The 19,494-nt window shown below is 38.7% G+C and overlaps 1 protein-coding gene across 1 annotated transcript; it reads right to left on the bottom strand.

Moving 5' to 3' along the window:
• Positions 1-1,383: 1,383 nt before the first annotated feature.
• LOC141515597 (scavenger receptor cysteine-rich type 1 protein M130-like) lies at positions 1,384-14,604 on the bottom strand. Its single transcript, XM_074227331.1, has 4 exons — positions 14,381-14,604; positions 6,177-6,266; positions 4,071-4,391; positions 1,384-1,777 (listed from the first exon to the last, which is right to left on the bottom strand). The coding sequence occupies exons 1-4, from the start codon at positions 14,424-14,426 to the stop codon at positions 1,680-1,682; spliced, it is 555 nt and encodes a 184-aa protein (XP_074083432.1). The 5' UTR covers positions 14,427-14,604; the 3' UTR covers positions 1,384-1,679.
• Between the last annotated feature and the right edge of the window lie 4,890 nt (positions 14,605-19,494).

Genomic DNA, 19,494 nt, shown 5'->3' with positions numbered 1-19,494 from the left:
TCCCAATTTCATCATTCAATGAAAACTCTCTAAAGTCACTAATAATCTAAATAAGCTAAAGCTAATGGCTTCTTCTCACTACTCATTTTCTTTGACTTCTCTTCAGACACTGCTCTCCTGGTTTCCTCCTTTCTCTTTAGCTATTCCTGTGTTCTCTCTAGCTAGATCTATATTCAGGTTATATCCACCATGAGGATCTCCCAAGGCTCTATCTTGAAGCTCTCTTTTCTTCTTTTTCTATACTGTTTCACTTGATGTTCTCACCAATTGATTTCAATTATTAACCCCTTGCATATGACTTTTATTTTTACTTATTCAGTTCTAACCACTCTCCTTTGCCTTCTATTCTTATGTCTATTACTGCTTATTAGATGTCTCCTAGATATCTCAAACTAAACAAGTCCATAACTGAACTCACTATCTTCTACCACTACTATCAAAGCTTCCTATCTTTTTTAACTTCCATATTAGTTTTGAGGGTACCAACATCCTTCTAGTCTCCCAGGCTCACACCCTAGAAATCATCCTCAACTTGCTAATCTTTCTCTCTCTCCTTATATATTCCATTAGTTGTCCAGTCTTGTTGATCCCACCTTCATGGTGTCTCTCCTCTGATACGGCTACTACCTCAGTGCTGGAATTCATTACTCTGTACCTGGTCTTTTGTCCCAGCCTGCTGATTGGTTTTCCTGCCCTAAGTATCTCTCCACTGCAGTCCACCCTCCACTCAGTTTGTCAAATAGATCTTCCTAAATCATAGGTCTGACTATGCCATCCACCTGCTTAATAAAATCTAGTAGCTTTAGATAAAGTTTGCTTTTTATTCTCCTTTAGTGTACACACTTTCTGTCTGAGATTATTTCTAATATCTTTGGTCTTTTAATTGTTTGTATATATGCATGTTGTCTTCCTCATTAGACTTTGAGGTCTTTGAGAACTGGAACTGTTTTTTGTCTTTCTCAGAGACAGAACCTGGCAAATCATAGGTATGTAATAAATCCTTGTTGAATTAGAACAATCCTAAATTGGGGTAGTCTATCTTACTGGCGGTTATCAGGAAGAACCTGGATGGCCACTTGTTGGATATGTTGAATGAGGCAATTCTTCATCAAATATGGGTTAGACTAAATAGGTTTCTTCTGTCTTTGAAAATCTGTGACTCTAAATTGACAAGGGAGGGAGGAAGAATCACAAGATATGGCAATTAAATGAATGTGGATGGTGAGGAGTAGGAAAAGTCCAAAAATATTCCCAGAGTTTAGGCCCCCAAACAGTTTTAAATTGGAGAAGGGGCAGGTTTGAGGTGGGAAAGGGGCAAGATAATGAGGTCAGTTTTCCTCACAGTCAGTTTTCCTCACTTGTTTGAAGGGTGGGACACCCTATCTGTCAGACTCAGGATATTTCTGTTTGGAGGCATGATAACATGCATGAAAGACTTTCTATTTGGGGGTCAAGACTTACTTGAGCAGAGGATGGATACATCCTCATCATGATTACAATTATGCTCTCCCCATCCACTGTGTCGGCAGTTCCAGAGAGCTGATTCATTACCAAGACAGGAAATGTCGTCAAGCCAAATGGGTCCAGATCCATTTTTAGTATTTCCAAGGAAATGAAGAACTGATTCACATCCCAACTGTCCACACACTATGGAAGCTTCTTTAATGCTCCAACTATCATCACACACAGTCCCCCCACTGTCCTTTGACTTTTAACTCCACTCTTCCTTCACAGCGATTAGTCCCATCTGCCAGTCTCAATTCCAAGTCTTCTTCACCTGCAAAAGAGGAAAAGATATAGTCAGAGTAGAGATCCCCTAAGGAATGTGTTCCTACTTACACTGGAGAACTGGGATGAGGGGTGGAATCACAGAACATGCAGCTTAGAAAGGACCTCAGCATAGCATACCTGACAAGTGGTCATCTGCCTTATGCCTGAAGATCTGCAAAGACATCTAATTCTTGTCAGTGTAGTTGCTTTTCCTAGGGAGAAGATCTTGGGGAGAAGCTGTGTGGATTTGTTTAAGGGGGATTATTTGGGAATCCAGTAGAAAGAACTTTGGACTTTGGTCAAGCTTGAGTTTGAATTCTAGTGTTTATTAGCTCTGCAATCTAATCATGTAGAGCCTGTTTCCTTATCTATAAAATTAGAATTACAATGATTGCAGTAATTGCCTCATAAGGGTGTTGTAAAGATTTAATGAGGCAATATATGTGAAGCTTTTGGGAAACTTTAAAACTCTCTGTAAGGTCAACCACCATCATCATGCATCATCACTGCCACTGCCTCCAATGGAATGGGCAGCTAGGTGTCACAGTGGGTAGAGTATTGCCTTGGAGTTAGGAGGACAGGAGTTTGAATTCAGCCTCAGACACTTGACCTCTTACTAGCTGTGTGACCTTGGGTAAATCACTTAACCTTGTTTGCCTCCATCTAGGGCCAGCTCCAGTCATCCTGATTCATATCTGGCCACTGGACCCAGATGACTCTAGAGGAGAAAGTGAGGCTGGTGACTTAGCACAGTTCACCCTCACTCAAATCCATTTCATGTGCATGCCATGGTACCACCTCTCTGATATTGTGATCTTCAGAAATGAAGGGCAAACATTGAGAGATTGGAATGCAGAGCCATAGCCATAATAGCCCCTGATATTTATTATAGGATTTATTGGTTGACAAAGCACTCTTATGTAGTGTCTGTGGGGTTCACCACCTGTCCATGTGATCCACTCAATCACCAGGCCCTCCTGTCACCTTCGATATTCTTCAGAGATTTCCACTTTTCTTTTTTAGTTGTTTTTTTTTTTTGGCAAAGAATGAGATCAAGTGACTTGCCCAAGGTCACACAACTAGGTAATTAGTAATTGTTTGAAGTCGAATTTGAACTCAGGACCTCCTGACTCTAGGGCCAGTGCTCTATTCACTGTGCCACCTAGCTACCCCAGAGATTTCCACTTTTTTGACTTATCCCCCCATTTGTAAAACTTGATTTCATCCATCAAACGTTGGGAAGGAGATAATAAATTAATTCATATTAGAATGTTATGTATGAACCGATAAAGGAAATGGACACTTTGGTGAGATTTTCCCCCTTTCCCTCCAGTTTCGGAAAGGTCTAAAATGTGCTGTCAGTAAAGGGATTTTGTCTGGCCTGATAACCAGCTTAGCTAAATTTGAAAGTATACACTTGTTATTAGAAAAGTAGCCACTGGGTAATATAGGTTTTTGGCCTTGGAAAAGCAAAAAAAAAAAATGATGATGAAGTCAGTTCGTCCACTTCTGCAGAGGCAGTTTTGGTATTTGTGGGAAAGAAGTGTTAAGGACTCCATGTGTCTTGCTGCTCTGCAGTCATTCCAGTCACGTGTGATACTATTTGGTGTTTTTCTGGAACAGATGCTGGAGTGGCTTGCTATTTCCTCTTCCAGATCATTTTGAAAGATCAAGAAGCTGCGGCGAACAGAGAAAACTGAAGCAAACTCTGCAGGGAATTACAGCCCATCTCCTGAGGGGATAAACGATCTCCTCCAAGGGCTGTCTTGCTGTGGGCACCAGTCTCCAGCCAGTGATAGAAGAAAGGAAAGGAGCCCAACTAGTCAGACTCCCAGAAGGACTGGGAGTCACAAGAGTTTGAGGAGCCTGACCTCTTAAGAAACCTCACCACTGGTAAGACTGGGCTGGCTCTGGGTACCCCTCGAAGACTCAAACCCTGCAAGTAGTCTGTAGAGGGAGGTACCTTGAAGCTCAGCCCCCACAGTGCCTACCCCTGAGCCATCATGCTACAGAGAGAAGTTTTACCCCACTGTCCCCAACTGTAGCCACAAGGATGGCCTAGAGAGCCTCACCCAGAATAGGAAAGCAGAATGGGAGGGGACCATAAGGGATCCAGAATAAAAAATATGCCAGTATAACCAAGGGACCCTTCACCTAGCTGCTCACTCAGGAACTGCACCCTGACCCCCCAGCCACTCAGACAGCTCCCAAAGGTGGACTCCAACTCTAGCCCTGATTCTCAGAATTCTATTTTTCAGATTTCTTACAAGAGGTTTTGAGAAGGTACAAATAAGACTTACCTAAGCAGGTCACTTGGGCATCTTGATGGTGAGTACAATTATGCTCTCTCCATCCATTGTGTCTACAATCCCATAGTGCAGTTTCATTCCCAGAACAGGAAACACCAGCCAACCAGAAAGGTCCAGGTGCAGTAGTCCCATTTTCCCACCCAGGGAAAATGAAAGTAGATGGACAGCCTAGCTGCTTGCAGACCACAGAAATCTCATTTGTGCCCCAGCCATCATTGCATACCAGGCCCCATTGACCCTGGAATTTCACCTCCACTCTCCCGGCACATCTGCTGCTTTCATTGGCCAGCCTCAGCTCCAAATTAGAGTGCCCTGCAATAGATAGGGGCTTAGGTTATTGGAGGATTCACAGGGAATTCAACATAAATACAACGATACTTTGTGGTCTCTTTGGCCATCTTTTTTCACTTTCATTTGCAGAGTTCTTCCAACTCCATCCTTGGAAAGAAAATTCCACTTTTATAAAGAAGTCAACGCAGCTCTTCCTTAGCATTGTGGACTTCAAAATGTGGCTCCTAATTTCTACTACCCCTTACACACTTATGCCAAATTGTCTTCCCAAATTCTTTTCCTCAATATACTTTAAAAATATTGACTCATGGGATGCCTATCTAGAAAGTGGAGGGGGAGGGATAGGAAGAAAATGGGGATGATGTAAAAAAAAGTCTAGCAATACAATTAAGAAAAGAATTGCTCTCCTTTACATCAGACATAAAGAAGGGAAAGATGAAGGTGCAGGGAAGGAGTTGGAAGGGATACTATAGGAAAACACACACATTAATGCATTTCTACTGGAGCTCAAAATTGTTGCAACCATTTTGAAAAATAATTAGATTTTATATAATAAAAATCACCCAGAGTTTGACAGGTCTGCCTGTGCAAAAAAAGAAAAAAAAATCAAAAGCACATTAGCACAACAGAAATTTGGCAATAAATCAAATGGCCTCTGGTTGAGTAAATGGTAGGCTATGAATGTTATGAGAAGAAGTCTCCATGAAGAGAGGCAGAATGCAAAGTGAAGATTGCCCGAAGATCAGGGGAGGCTGTGAGGATTGGCCAAGGACAAGGTGAAGTGAAAGCCCATGCTGGCCCTTTCTTGGGAGCATCACAGTTCGTCCTTCTTTTCAGGGACTAGACTGAGCAGGCTGTCAATGGGCTCTAGATGACACCCTTGTGCTTCCTTGAAACCAGCAGGCTCCATTTCAGGTCTGGTCTTTTGCTCCTTGACTTGTTCTCAACCCTTCCTTGCCATTTTTCCACTGGTTTTGTTCTTTCTGGGTCCCCCCCCCCCATTCTATTACGTGACTACCTGTCCATCCTGATAGAAATGCAAATATGAATAGATTGAATAGAATAGATAGAACAGAATAGATTTCTCAAAAAGCACCAATGAAATAATTCTCAGAGGACAGAACATGCAGAAGGCGATGCCAATAAGCAGGGCATTTCTGGTTATTACCTTGTTAAATACAAAGCATATCCATCTGTCTATCTGTTATCTGCTGTCTATCTAATCTAAAATCAAATGCAAATAAGAGGACTAAAGAGTTTTTAATTGATGTCTCTTTGTCATTCCTTTTTGTTTCCTAATGATTCTAATATTCACAATAAAAAGGAAAGCTGGCCTAGTGTTGTTTGTAGGTGGCCAGCCAGGGCTGAGCCCACAATGTAAGCATGTCTTGGACTTCCAGAGAGAAGTAGAGACAACATAACTTCATGGGAAGGGCCTTAGATATGTGGTCAGATCTGATGTGGAGGCCTGCCATTTTGATCACCTCTTGGAGTCTCCTTTTCTTCATTTCCACAAGGAATGTGATGATTTATGCATTCTCTATCTCTTGGATCTGGCATCAGAAAGACTTGATAAACAAACCATCCAGGGCTAAATATAATTGAATCATCAGCAGCCTTCATTTCTCACACTATCTCAAGAAGTTTTTCTTTTGAATAGGTCAGTTGGTCAGAAGAGTTCCTGTTCCTTAAACCTAAGGCTTTTCCTTTGTCACTTATATCTGGTATTCCTATGTCCTTTCTTCTGGGGCCACACAGAATGAGGCAGCTGTGCTTATTTCAGGATTGGGCAAACCCAGTACTCACCAACACAGCTGGTAATAAGATAGGCACTCAAGAATAGGAGGGGGACTCCATAAATCCAGGAGTTCAGGTGGGGCCAGTGGCATCCAGACTCTGTGGGAACAAGGAAGACACCAAGACTGAGGGACTCACTGGACTTCAGAGGCTTGGGCTAGCCAAATGATCAAAGCTAGAGTGACTTTTGCCAAGGCAGCAGCTAGGTGGTTCAGTGGACAGACTGGAGTCAGGAAGACTTACTTTCCTGAGTTCAAATTCAATCTTAGACTCATGAGTTTCTTCATCTGTAAAATGAGCTGGAGATAGAAATGACAAACCACCCCATTGTCTTTGCCAAGAAAACTGCAAATGGGCTTAAGTAGGGTTGGACACTATTGAACAGCAATGGAAAGACTTTTCTGCCAAATAGAAAACATATGACCTATAAGCCCAGCACTGGTTCAAGAGAAATTTAGAGCAAGACCTGAATGAGCTTGAGTAAGTGCTGGTGAAGTCACAGCTTCCAGTGTCCTATGGAAAGAGGGATTTTTAAGGATGACCATACTGCCCATTCCACCCATCAAGACTTAAATCATGATAGAGAATCTTTCCTCTGATGGTCCTAGGGTGTATGGCATGGTTTCCTGAGTGTGTGTCTTTGGGTCTGCTCCCTGACCTTCCTCCATGCCTGACCATTCCCCTCCCCCCTGTCCCTACTGCCCCATTATTCCATGAACTCTTTCATTCCAGCCTTTCCCCTTCATTGGATTAGTTCAGCCTTGCTTCTGAACCCATCAACAATCCCCATGCCTAATGAGCAAGGCAAAGGGGACATTACTGCTGATGAGAAGGTCACCAGAGAAGCCCCGCAATGTGCCTCTGCTGAGGTTGGTCTGGATGGCCCACATTGTTGTACAAGGTCTTTGTAATTGGAGTATTCATATTTAGCTGCCTCCTCAGGCTCACACTAAGTGCCAATACACTGGTCCCTTAAAAGTTATTAGGAAACCAATATTGATTTCCAAGGGGATGACCATGGATGTTCAGGCACATCAATGCTGCTTCCTCACCTCCTCCTTTGCTATCAGGTCCTTGAGTACATTTATTGTTCTCCATCCATTGACACTATAGGAACTGTTGTGTCATCTGTATTCCAGGCTAAGAGCTATGAAGGGTTAACACAGAAATAGTTATGTGCTTTAACCAGCAAGATGTACTTCAGAGCTTAGATAAGGGAGTAGCTGCATGTCTGAGCTAACTAGGTGTATTCCCAGGCTCAGATAGCGCATTCTGAGATAATTACCTTCTGCACTTTGTTTATCAAATCACTGTTTGGTTCTCAAAACAATCTTCACTCTGTTTATCAAAACACTGTTTGGTTCTCAAAACAATCACCTAAGACATACACAAGGTATGCATGTGAAAAAAATGCTTGCTAAAACACTTATGTAATTGGTTACGTAAATGTAGAGTATAAAAGTATGTATCCTGTGATCAATAAACGAACCAGCTTATGCATCATATTGATGTCGGCACTGAGTTCCCTCCCCCGGACCCAACAAGAAACATGACTAAATTCATTTTTAGCAGGGTTAAATTTTGAGGGAAGGGTGAATAGGACTTGTTGAGGGCAATCTGATCCTAGGACAGACCTGGAGTCCTTGTCCCCACAGCAAAAGGACAGGTAGTCCAGAGAGTGACCATAATGATTGGGCAGAAGCTTCACTGCAGTTACAGCAGACTCTACTCCTGATCCTCTGAATATTCACAACCTCACTACAGAAGCCTTCTGACCCTGAAAATTCACTCTGCCCTCATGGCCAGAAACTCTGGAAAACAGATGCCTAGGTCTGCCATGTCATCAGTTTTCCTGAGTCTTTGGACTTTTATGACATTGCCCTCTCCCAGTCCTCTCAGATCCCTTTCTGGACTCTCTTCCTCATCAAGAATGTAAGCCCCTTGAAGGTGGGGGCTCTCCGGTTGTCTTCATGATCCCAGATCATAGCTCAAAGCCTGGCTTGAATTCACACATGCTTAATAACGGTTCGTTAATTTGTTGAATGGGAATTCTAAGTCTTATTTTATATTTCTAATCAAAAATTGGTTTCTCATCCTCTAACTAAGAGTTATTAATCTAAATGTTGTCTGTGTAAAAATATCAAGGTCATACCAAGGTCTTTCTCTTCCATATGAATGTTGACTTGGCCTGACTCAATATTACCTGGTCAGCTTTGTAATAGAACCAATAAATTCCTTTATCTGGCTCAACAAATCACAAGATATGAGACATCTTGGATGAGAAGAGAGAAATCCTTCATTTGTTTGTAAACATTCCCTCTCCAGACTATCAAATAGGAATTTGAAGCAAATATTATAACTTATGAGAGGATTGTAATGTAGAATTGTGTCATCTATATGAAATCTCATTAGTTGCCTAAGTCACTTTTATGACTCTTTGTTCTTTCTGCATAAAATTCCCCCCCAAATGTTTTGTCAGGGTTGATACCATCCACCCATGGGATAAAACTAAATTTTGTTTTTTCATTTTTAGCTAAAGAAAATGATGTTTAACAATAATGGTGTTGAGTGGACTTGAACGGATTAGAAATTTTAAAGAGGGAAAGACCTCTGTCTGTTTTGTTTTGTTTTTTAGGTTTTTGCAAGGCAAATGGGGGTTAAGTAGCTTGCCCAAGGCCACACAGCTAGTAATTATTAAGTGTCTGAGGCCGGATTTGAACCCAGGTACTCCTGACTCCAGGGACGGTGCTCTATTCACTGTGCCACCTAGCTGCCCCAAGACTTCTGTCTGTAATTAGATATACTCCTTAGGAGGAAAAGGTCTGTAAGTTCTAAAAATTCTACCTCTATTCCAAACCAGTGTTTTAATTTGACAGATGTAGGTTTAGATAATTTTGACTTGGAAATGGAAATGTGGGATATATAGGATCCCTAAAAAAAGAGCTAGGACAGTTTTTGAGCCTAACTAAAATTGGCCTTGAAATAAGGTGAGATACCACTTTTTCAATTCAATTGTTTTATTTGGAAATTAATATTTTCTAAGATTTTTTACCTCTGGTTTGTTAGGGATTATCACCTTTTGTGGTAATTAACTTTTGTTTTCTGGCTAGGGGTGGGTGCTGAAGAATTGTCCTTCGATCTAAGTGTAGCATTTCTTTTTTTTATATTTTATTTATTTAAGGTAATGTGGTTAAGAGTGACTTGCCCAAGGTCACACAGCTAGGCAATTATTAAGTGTCTGAGGCCGGATTTGAACTCAGGTCCTCCTGAATCCAGGGCCAGTCCTCTATCCACAGAACCACCTAGCTGCTCCCCCCCGCCCAGCATTTCTTTTATGAAAATGCCTAGTACTAGGTTTTTGTGTGCTAAAAACATAAAAAAATATAAAAGGGGATATTCATTAGAAAGAAAAATAGTCTGAAATGTGCTTAAACAAATAGTAAATTAAAACAATAAAAAAGGAAACTTGTGAAATGGATCTTGAAAGACTTGGGAAGAGAATAGGAAAGATTAAAAGGAAAAATGAAGTTATGACAGACCATAAGAGAGGTGTATTTAACAGGAAAGATGATCTTAAGTCTGTGAAGAGGTTTGAGTAAGTTTTAAGAAAATATGTTATGTGTATAGATATGTATATGTAAAAAATAATGAAAAGTAATGAAACCTTTCTGGGAGTGGGAACCTAGATTTGAAATGGTCTAGGATTGCAATCCAGATTTGGAATGGTTTAGGATTTAATCCTAACATCATGAAACAGTACTGGTTTGGTGAGTTCATATTAGTTTTAGAGAAGACCTGTAAATCCTCTAAGATTTGATTAATCCAAAATTTAATTCTGCAGGGAAAAGGAAAAGGACTATATAAATTAAGAAATGAATTAAAGCTATATGAGCACCTTTTTAATTAGATAACCATATATGGACTGGTTTTCTGTGCATTACCAAAAAAATTGCATTAGCTTGAAACAATTTTATGTTTTAAAGTATATATTGTGATCATGACATATTGTGATATTCCTAAACATTCTAACATTAAGAAATATTGCTTAATTTAAAGATTTAATGGAGGATAACTGCCAGTGATAAAGTTAAGATAAAAAGGAATGGTGAGTGAACTTTGTCACTGAATGTCTTCTCTCTAGCTTAACTAAACCTTTCCATTTGTAAAGACCTTTTAGTTCAAGGAAATTGATACTTAGAAGAACTGTGTGGGATTAATTTAAAATACTTAAAAATAATTTTATACTATCTTAGGTTTGAAAAATTTCAGCTTTAAAAATTTATTTTTTGCTTTAAGGTTGAATAACTAAGAGATCTATTACTTTATAAGTTCCCAACTTGTGTATTATTTAAGGTTTTGTGATGTTCTTTTAACATCAGGAATATTTGTTGAGTTTAAAAATGAGGAAAACTCTAAGAAGAGAAATGTTTTGTAAAAAAAGTTGGTCCTGCTAAATTTTCAAATCTGTAAGCTAATTCATTGCAATAATGTGATAGCATTACTTATAGCTGTAATAGAAAAGTTTCTATTTTTTCAAGGTAACTGAAATATTTTTGATATTGGGTTAATATTAAAAGCATTTGATTTGCAAGTAGAAAGGCTCTTGCTGATTTGATCTAAATTTGTTACCATTCCATGGCATAAGTAAGAGTTACATTAGTGTTTTGAAATTAGCATATGTACATGATTAAATCGTTGAAGAATCTCATTTTCTTTTTGAGAATGATATGAGCATATTTGAATAGAGGTACATAGATTTATAAAACAAAGGAATAAATTTCACTAAGAGAGGCTTAAAGTTAAGAAATCTTTTGTTGCTTTGTTTTAAGAAAATAAGTTTTCAGTATGGAAACCATGTTTAGTGAAGGTTAATAATTCATATGACATCTTATTTCAAATATAATGTATCTTAGATGGGTTACTTCTGGAATTCAGGAGCACCTGTATAACTACATGCACGTTATTTGGAAGTCATCTAAAATTGTTCTAATTGTTTTTAAAGGATTCTGGAAGTAATGGCTTGTTTTTTGTGTCTATATGAATATAGAAGATAACTGAATGTATTAATAGAGAAAAAATTGTTCCTATAGAATCTGTTTCTAAATGTAAATTGGGACTATTGCCATTATACATCCCGATCTTTTAGTGTTTGCTTTGACGTAAAAGTATCTATGCAAGATGGATAAAAAAATTTTTGTGATTTTTCTATGATGTTTTTCTTATTATTACCCCTCCAAAATTATAATTATTATATGATATTTTCTGATCCTTTCAAGACTAGAGCTAAATATCTATCTGATTATAGAAAATTGTTGTTAAAGATTTCATGGAACTGATAATTGAGTCTGAAATCTAGTTATTAAAGAAATGCTGATGGGACATCATCTACAGAATCCAGAAAATCCCAGTAGGGGCTGGACACTGTGGGTGACATGTTCTTTGGGATAAGATTTGAAGTCTGGATTAAGGCATTTGACTACCTACACGACTTCTGCCTGTAAATACATAAAGAAAATTTTCCTTTCCTGATGTCCTTGGTTTTTTATGGTAAAATTGCTATAATAATGTCAAGTGATCACTATCAAAATTAAGTATAGAAATTTCAAGTCTTTTGGCCTACAGTTATCTAAATTCTAATAGACTTGTAGTATCTAGTCTTAGTTGTCAGCTATATGTTGGGTTATATAAGAATTAAGATCTTTAATTTTTATGCTAAAGGGATATTTAAGTGAAACAGTAAGAAGTTTTTGTGATATCAAGATATTCTTTATTATAACAGTCTCAAGTTCTGTTTTAAGGAAAGGAATGTTGGACCACTAAGTAATTGAGAAGGATGACCTATGGTCTATTTTAAAATTATTTCAAAAAGAAATTTATTTTTAGTTAAGGATTTTTGAATCATTATTTTAACACATGCAGAAGATTAAAACTGTTTTATTTGTAAATCACTCACTGGATACAATTCCTCCTTTTATCCTCCTCTTTCCTTTTCTTGATAATCAAATATATGTCATAAACTCAGGTTAATATGGCAATATTTAATGAATTCACTTTATGGAAGTTTATTTTGTTAAGTAGATTAGCATCTCCCAAATTAATGATTAGTAGGAATAAGATATCAAAAGCATAACTAGATTATTTGTAACTAATATATTTGTAACTAAAATTTCTGTATATATCAACATGAAAGTGGGCAAGCCAAAATGTTGTTTAAAAAATTCCAAAATATCATTTTCTAGTAATGAAAAAGATAAGTTTTGACCTGTTTAAAATATTATGTTAAGAAGTTTTTCACCTAAAAGGAAAAGCTCTACTCTGGATTGAGTCTATAAAATGGGTGGCAGAGAACCTCTTGAGCAACATAAGAAATCACAGAACTGTATCAGTTGACTCCAGAAGAAATGGACCTGAATTTCCTTTGCTGTTTTTGTGGTTCTTTTCTGTAAGATCTACACAATTGAAAGGGACTGCCCCATTTTGATCTCTGTAATTTGGCCTTTATGACATTGTAATTGTATCACCCATTTTAATATACTTTTATGGACTTTATATTGCCTGCCTTTATTTCTTGGCCACCCTAGGTCCCAAAGATATGTCACTCTCCCTCCAATAATTATCTGATTGATCTACAGATGACACTACAGTGATTCTTTGGTCAAAATGAAGACATGTCTAAGTCTTATTCTATATTTCTAATCAAAAATTGGTTTCTCAGCCTCCAACTCAGAGTTATAAATTTAAATGTTGTCTCTCTGTGTAAAAATGTCAATCTGTCATGTTGAGGCTTTCTCTTCCATCTGAAGGTTGACTTAGCCTGTCTCAATACTACCTGGTCAGCTTTGCAATAGCACCAAAAAATTCCTTTACCCAGATAAACAAATCATAAGATAATAGAAATCTTGGAGAAATGCTGTATGTGTTGGTAAATATTCCCTCTCCAGCCTAAGTGGGATTCTTATCAATAGAAATTTGAACAATGCCAGCTATATGAAATCTCATTGGTTGACTAGCTCAATTTTATGATTCTTTGTTTTTCTGTACAAAATGCACACCCCCAATTTTGCATCAATATTGGTATCTTTAATGATACCTTCTAACCATGGATTCAGTAAGATTCTAGAGAATAAAACTTCATGGATAAAACTAACTTTTTAATTTCAATTTTAGCCAAAGAAAATTAAGTTTAACAGGGAGGAGAGATGTGGTATTGGAGGCTGCCTTGAGGAGAAAACATACCAGCCAAGGATAAAGCCATGAAGCTCATTACAGTTCATAGTCTCTTCTCCAGTTCTCCCAAAGCATTTTCCTTTCACCTCAGATATTTTTACACTGATGTAAAGCACCTAATATGTTAGGGACACTTGTTGCCATCATTCCTTTCTGATTGAATCTCTTATCTCTCAATGAAGAAGAAAATTTTAGAAGTGGTGTTGTACTTCCTCAGACCCTGGGCTGCCACAAAAGTAGACCTGATTGGGAACTGGGTCTCTAAGGTTGGTCATGTCTATGAGCTTCTCTTTCCTCATCCCCAAAGTGGGGTTGAGCATATTCAGAACACTGACCTTCTAGGGTCAGCTAGACTCAATGACAGATAAGTGAGGGGCTCAGCAATTATAAAACACCTCAAAATATCAGGGGGGAATGCTACTTCCACTCTGAAGGGAAGCAACATGGAATTTCTCTCCTTGAAGGAACGAGCTACATTTGTGAGCTTAGCATTTTGGATTAATTTGTTTTTCCTGAGGACAGGGGTTCTGTGATTACTACTCTTCACAATAGAGTCTATGTTGCTTTTCTTGAAGTTGTTCCTTTCTTCTCTCTCCCTAATGCTAATTCCAAGTTTATTTTGCCCCGTCCAACCCCTGGATCCTAGGAGATGCTCAGTGAATATTGGTTGATTTGCATTGCTAGAATGCCCTCTATGTAATCCTCTATTGCAGAGATTCTAGACATATATGCTGTCTCTTTCTTGACCATGTCCCTATAGAAAAAGGCCCTGGTTGACTTTCATCCCTCAGCTCAATTCTGCTGATCCTTCTCTCTTATTCTCTATTAATTTCCTGAAACCTCAGTTTGCCTCCAGGACTATATTCAGCTCATTAGCATTTTATATGCTTTCTACACCTCTTCTCTGTGTCATCCCTCACCTCCAAATTCTTGCTCACTGATTCTTGGACAGAGTTGACCATTTCCCCAAAAGTCAAGAAACTCACGTTTATGGGGAGAATCAGCAGGTGGTATCCATCTGTGTGTACTCATCTCTGTGTGTGTCTTGAGAAGCCGGGGGTGCTGAAGTTCCTTCTCTATCTTCTGCTAAAGCTGCAGATGCAGAGAAGGGGACCATCTGAGCTCTGCTACTTACCTTTCCCTGTTGGAAAAGAGTGAGCTGAAAAATGGAAGTGGAGTTAACTCAGAAGGAGAAGTCTACCCAAAAATTGCCCTTTTATACTCACGAGTTTGGTTTAGTCTGGTTGTTCTTATCAGAGAACAAGGAACAATAAAAGGAAATTGAGAAATTTAAAGGATAAGAATGTTTTAAATAAAACATTGGTTTTGATGAATGGTCATTTTTTTTGTTTCTGAATTTCACTTTGTTATAGCTATAAAGTCTTGCAAAACAGGAGGATTTTATGATCCCTCAGATGCTGAAGGAGGAAGAAAACATTAAGAAAATCAGGAGAAACCTGAAAAATCATCTTAGTGTCTAAGTGGAGAGAACACTGCTGCCCTCAGTCCACATAGCCTTGTGACCCCAGTCAAGCTCCAGGACTTCTGGTCATTTCCAAACCAGGTCACCATTCTCCTACCCTTCTTGCTTATAATATTAGAAAGTAAACTTGAGGACAAAAATGATCTGAATTTCCTTTATTTGTAGCCCCATGTGTTTCTCCCCTTAGTGTAGTGGGGGAAGAAGGACCACTGGGATTCCAGGATACATGGATACTTAAGAGTACTGCTAGAGAAGTACAACAGACCTAGTAGTAGGAGGGTACAATAGATATGAAAACTTTTATAGTCTTCTGTTTCTAAGAAGGAAGAAAGAAAGAAAGAAAGAAAGAAAGATTTATTAGAAACATACTTAGAAAATGTTGTTTGTCCCCTCGGGTACAGACACTACATACTTGGAAGTGGAGAAAAGATTGAAATGAACTTTACAGGATGGGCAAAACCTGGCAGAGTGAATGTTAGGTCTGAGCTGGCTCTGCCTTTTCAACTCAATACAGGAAGAAAAGAACCAAATAAAGTCTACTCCCCAACCACCCAATATGAGAAGTCAAAGACAAAGAAAACAAGAAGAGAAACTGAGAAAAAAGAGTATGAGAAGAGGCTCCAATTAAAGACTAAAGACTAGAGACTATGTCTAAGAAGGGGAGGAAAGGAGTCATAATCCTGATGATGTCTTTGAGCTCTGGTGTAGGCCCAGATGACCTCAGGAGGAAGACATGAAAGAGAAGATGTGAGAAATAGATGAAAGAGTTAAATATAGATTCCACAGAAAGAATAAGTAGAATCTGAGTGATTCCATTCAGGAAACCATGTTGGGGGAAAGAAGCTCTTTGATTGACTACCCTTGATTGGTCATCTTCAAAAAGATCCACCAGGTTAGGCTACCATCTTTTTGCCCCAGCACCACCCCCCTGAAAGGATCAGTGTTCTTTGCAGGGTAACCTAAGGGTTTTGAAAGAGGGCTGTTCTAACATGAGAACATAGAAAGCTTTATTTTAACTGACACAAAATGAAATCAACTGAAACAAGAAAACAAGGTACAATTTACTGTGGCAGTGTAAATGGAAAGAATAACCAAAGAACAATTAAAAATGAATGTTATGAAATCATAAGGAACAAACTTGGCCCCAAGAAGAGATAGGAGACCTGTCCTGACCTCCAGCCCCATGCCCACTCTGTTGAAGAGGCTAGGGTCAATGGGGATGGAATGCTGCATATGTTTTCAGGGTTTTTTTTTTTTTTGAGAAATTGCTTGACTTCGCTGTTCCCCCCTTCCTTTCTTCCTCTTTGTTAGAGGAACAACAAGGATGGGAACAGGTCAAGAGGACATTAGAATGCATGACTGATGCAGAGTTCTTGTAGGAGGCTAGAAAGCCTTCTTCCAAGAGCTTTGTGATGATGTATGATGTTGCTGGACATGCCTAGACATTCTGTAACTGGTTCTGATCTGCTCACCTTGTGGCTAGAGGAGGGCTTTTAAACACTGGGATATTTACAGAAAGTTGCCAACAAAGTCTCAGCTACTTTCCCTTTAGCTGCTTCTGTGACTTGGTTCCTTTGTCTCTAGTGACCAGTGAAGGCCAGTGTTGTAAGAGAAGAGACCAAAGGGCCCTGTAAAGTGACCTTCAGTAGTTGACTCTGTCTTGAGTGTATGTTCGAGGTAAAGGAGCTTAAACTGGAGATACTGATTATATGAATTCCCAAAAGATCAAGACTCTGAGCTTATAGGAAGCCCAGAGGCATAGACCATCCAAGGTCCTACAGTCAATGCAACACTGATGCCCTCAGGAACAGGAAGTGACCTTTTAGACCCAATCCAGGTAAGATAAGGATTCATCCTGCAACCATGCCATATCCAGATGTGAACAGAGTAGGGCCAGTATTATGCAAAAATTGTGCTTTCTGAGTCTACTTGTTTATGTAAGGTAGGATAGAGTATGCCCTAAAGTTGAAGGAAAGTTTCTGTACTTTGTTCTTACTATATATTTGAAATAAATATTCCTTTATAAGAGCTAATTGATGAGAAGTAAATGGAATTGGGGTACAACTCACTGGTGCCTAACAGTGAGGAAATATAGTCAATGGAGCTTGAAATTATTTCCCCATTGCTAATAGGGAAAATGCTCTCAAACCTCTCAGACTACCACGCCATGGAATCCTGGTGATGAGGGAATACATGGGTGGAAGGAAGAGGAAAATGTATTCTTATATATTTGAGATGGCTCTGTGAGAGAAGGGATTCAGAGGGGAATTTAAGAAATGCCATTTTCAAAAGTTATCAAGAGAAACTTATGTCAAAAAAAGATCATCAGAAATTTTGGAGAGAATGGTCACAGTTGAGTGGTATAGTTAATAATTTCTTGAAGATGTTGTCTGTGTTCTTTTTTTGAACATGATTTTCAGGTAGTCCAATAATCAATCTACTTTCCAAATCAGTTGTTTTTCCAATTAGATATTTCATATTTTCCTTTATTTTTCCATCCTTTTGAATGAAAATTTTCTCCTTCAGAAAAATAAATATGTTACGAAATCGAGGACTTTTGAGCATTTTTTAAAAATTAAAAACTTTACTTTTTTAATTTAATATTTATTTATTCTCATTTTGTACAAATAATTTTTTATACATTAATAAAATATTCTTGTTTAAGAGTAAACAAAATACTCCCTCTCCCAAAAAAATATAGACTCGCTTGAGTGATAAAATAAAGGGGAGAGCAAAAAATTAAAATTAAAATTAAAAAAATAATAGTAATAATTGTAGGTATGGCTAGATGGCGCAGTGGATGGAGCAGCAGCCCTGGAGTCAGGAGCACTCGAGCCCACATCTGGCCCCTACACCCAACAATCACCCAGCTGTGTGACATGCAAGCCACCGTAACTCCACTGCCCTGCAAAAACCAAAAAAATAAAAAAAAAAATCCAAAATAAAATAAAATAGTAATAATAATAGGGGTGGCTGGGTGGCAGACAGAGCATTGGCCCTTGAGCCCAGAGCACCCAGGTTCAAATCTGGCCTCAGACACCCAACGTTCACCCTGCTACGCAGTCCCAGGCAGGCCACCCAGCCCCATTTGCCCTGCACCCCCTAAATAATAATAATAAAAAATGTGCTTCAGTCTTTGTTCCAACACCAACAACTCTGTCATGGGTGTATCACATTCTTTATGGTAAGTCCATTGCAAAAGTTATTTCCATATTTTTCCACTGTTGCCATTGCTGATCGCAATTCCATCCATTCGTACTTCTCCACTACCATGTACTATAATTTCTCTCTCCTTTCACTCTGACTCTGTTGTAGCGTAGCTAAGTGGCACAGCAGACAGATCTGTGGCCCTGGGGCCAAGAGGCCCTGAGCCCCCATACCACTCCTTAGGCTCAGCATCCACTTGGCTCTATGGTTCTGGACAGGCCATCTAATCCCAGCCCCTTGCAAGAAGTAAAAAAGAAAATGTGTTATATCTGACCACTCTCCCTCCATGGTCCATCCTCTCCTCCATCATTCACATCCCCCCCTCCCCTTTTCCCCCTTCTCTCCTTACTCCAGATGTCTATACCCCCCATTGAGTATATATGCTGTTTCCTCTCCTAGCCACCTCTGATGAGAGCGAAGATTCCCTCATTCCCCCTTGCCTCCCCCCATTCCATAACATTGCAATAGCTCATTGTAATAAAGAAAAATCTTATTATATGAAATATCTTAGCATATTCCTCCTCTCCTTTTTCTTTCTCCCATTGCATTTCTCTTTTATCTATTGACTCCATTTTTATACCATATTTTATCTTCAAATTCAGCTTTCTCCTGTGCTTCATCCATAAAATCTCCTTCTACCTGCTCTGTTAATTGAGAAGGTTCATATGAGTGCTATCAGTTGTCATTTTTCTATACAGGAATACATGCAGTTCATCATCATTAAGTTCCTTATATTTTCCCCTTCTCCTCTAATCTCTATGCTTAACCTAGTCCTGTATTTGAAGATCAAACTTTCTGTTCAGCTCTGGCCATTCCAACAGGAATATTTGAAATTCTCCTGGTTCATTGAAAGTCCATCTTTTTCCCTGGAAAAGGACATTCAGTTTTGCTGGGTAGTCGATTCTTGGTTGCATTCTAAGCTCTTTTGCCTTCTGGTAAATTATATTCCAAGCCCTATGAGCTTTTAATGTAGCTGCTGCTAAGTCCTGTGAGATCCTGATTGTAGCTCCACGGTATTTGAATTGTGTCCTTCTGGCTGCTTGTAATATTTTCTCTTTGACTTGGGAGTTCTGGAACTTGGATATAATATTCCAGGGGGTTGTTTTTTTGGGATCTCTTTCTCAGGGGGATCTGTGGATTCTCTCCATTTCTATTTTGCCCTGTGCTTCTAGGATATCAGGGCAATTTTCCTGTAGTAATTCTTTGAAAATGATGTCAAGGCTCTTTTCCTGATCATGACTTTCAGGTATTCCAATAATTTTTAGATTATCTTTCCTAAATCTGTTTTCCATATCAGCTGTTTTTTCAATGAGATGTTTCACATTTACTTCTAATTTTTTCATTCTTTTTGTTTTTAAGTATTGATTCCAGATTTCTGGTAAATTCATCACTCTCCCTGAATTCTACTCT

Source organism: Macrotis lagotis, chromosome 2 (genome assembly GCF_037893015.1).
Source record: "Macrotis lagotis isolate mMagLag1 chromosome 2, bilby.v1.9.chrom.fasta, whole genome shotgun sequence".
Classification (NCBI taxonomy): Eukaryota; Metazoa; Chordata; class Mammalia; order Peramelemorphia; family Peramelidae; genus Macrotis; species Macrotis lagotis.
This window is presented reverse-complemented; position numbering and strand designations above follow the sequence as displayed.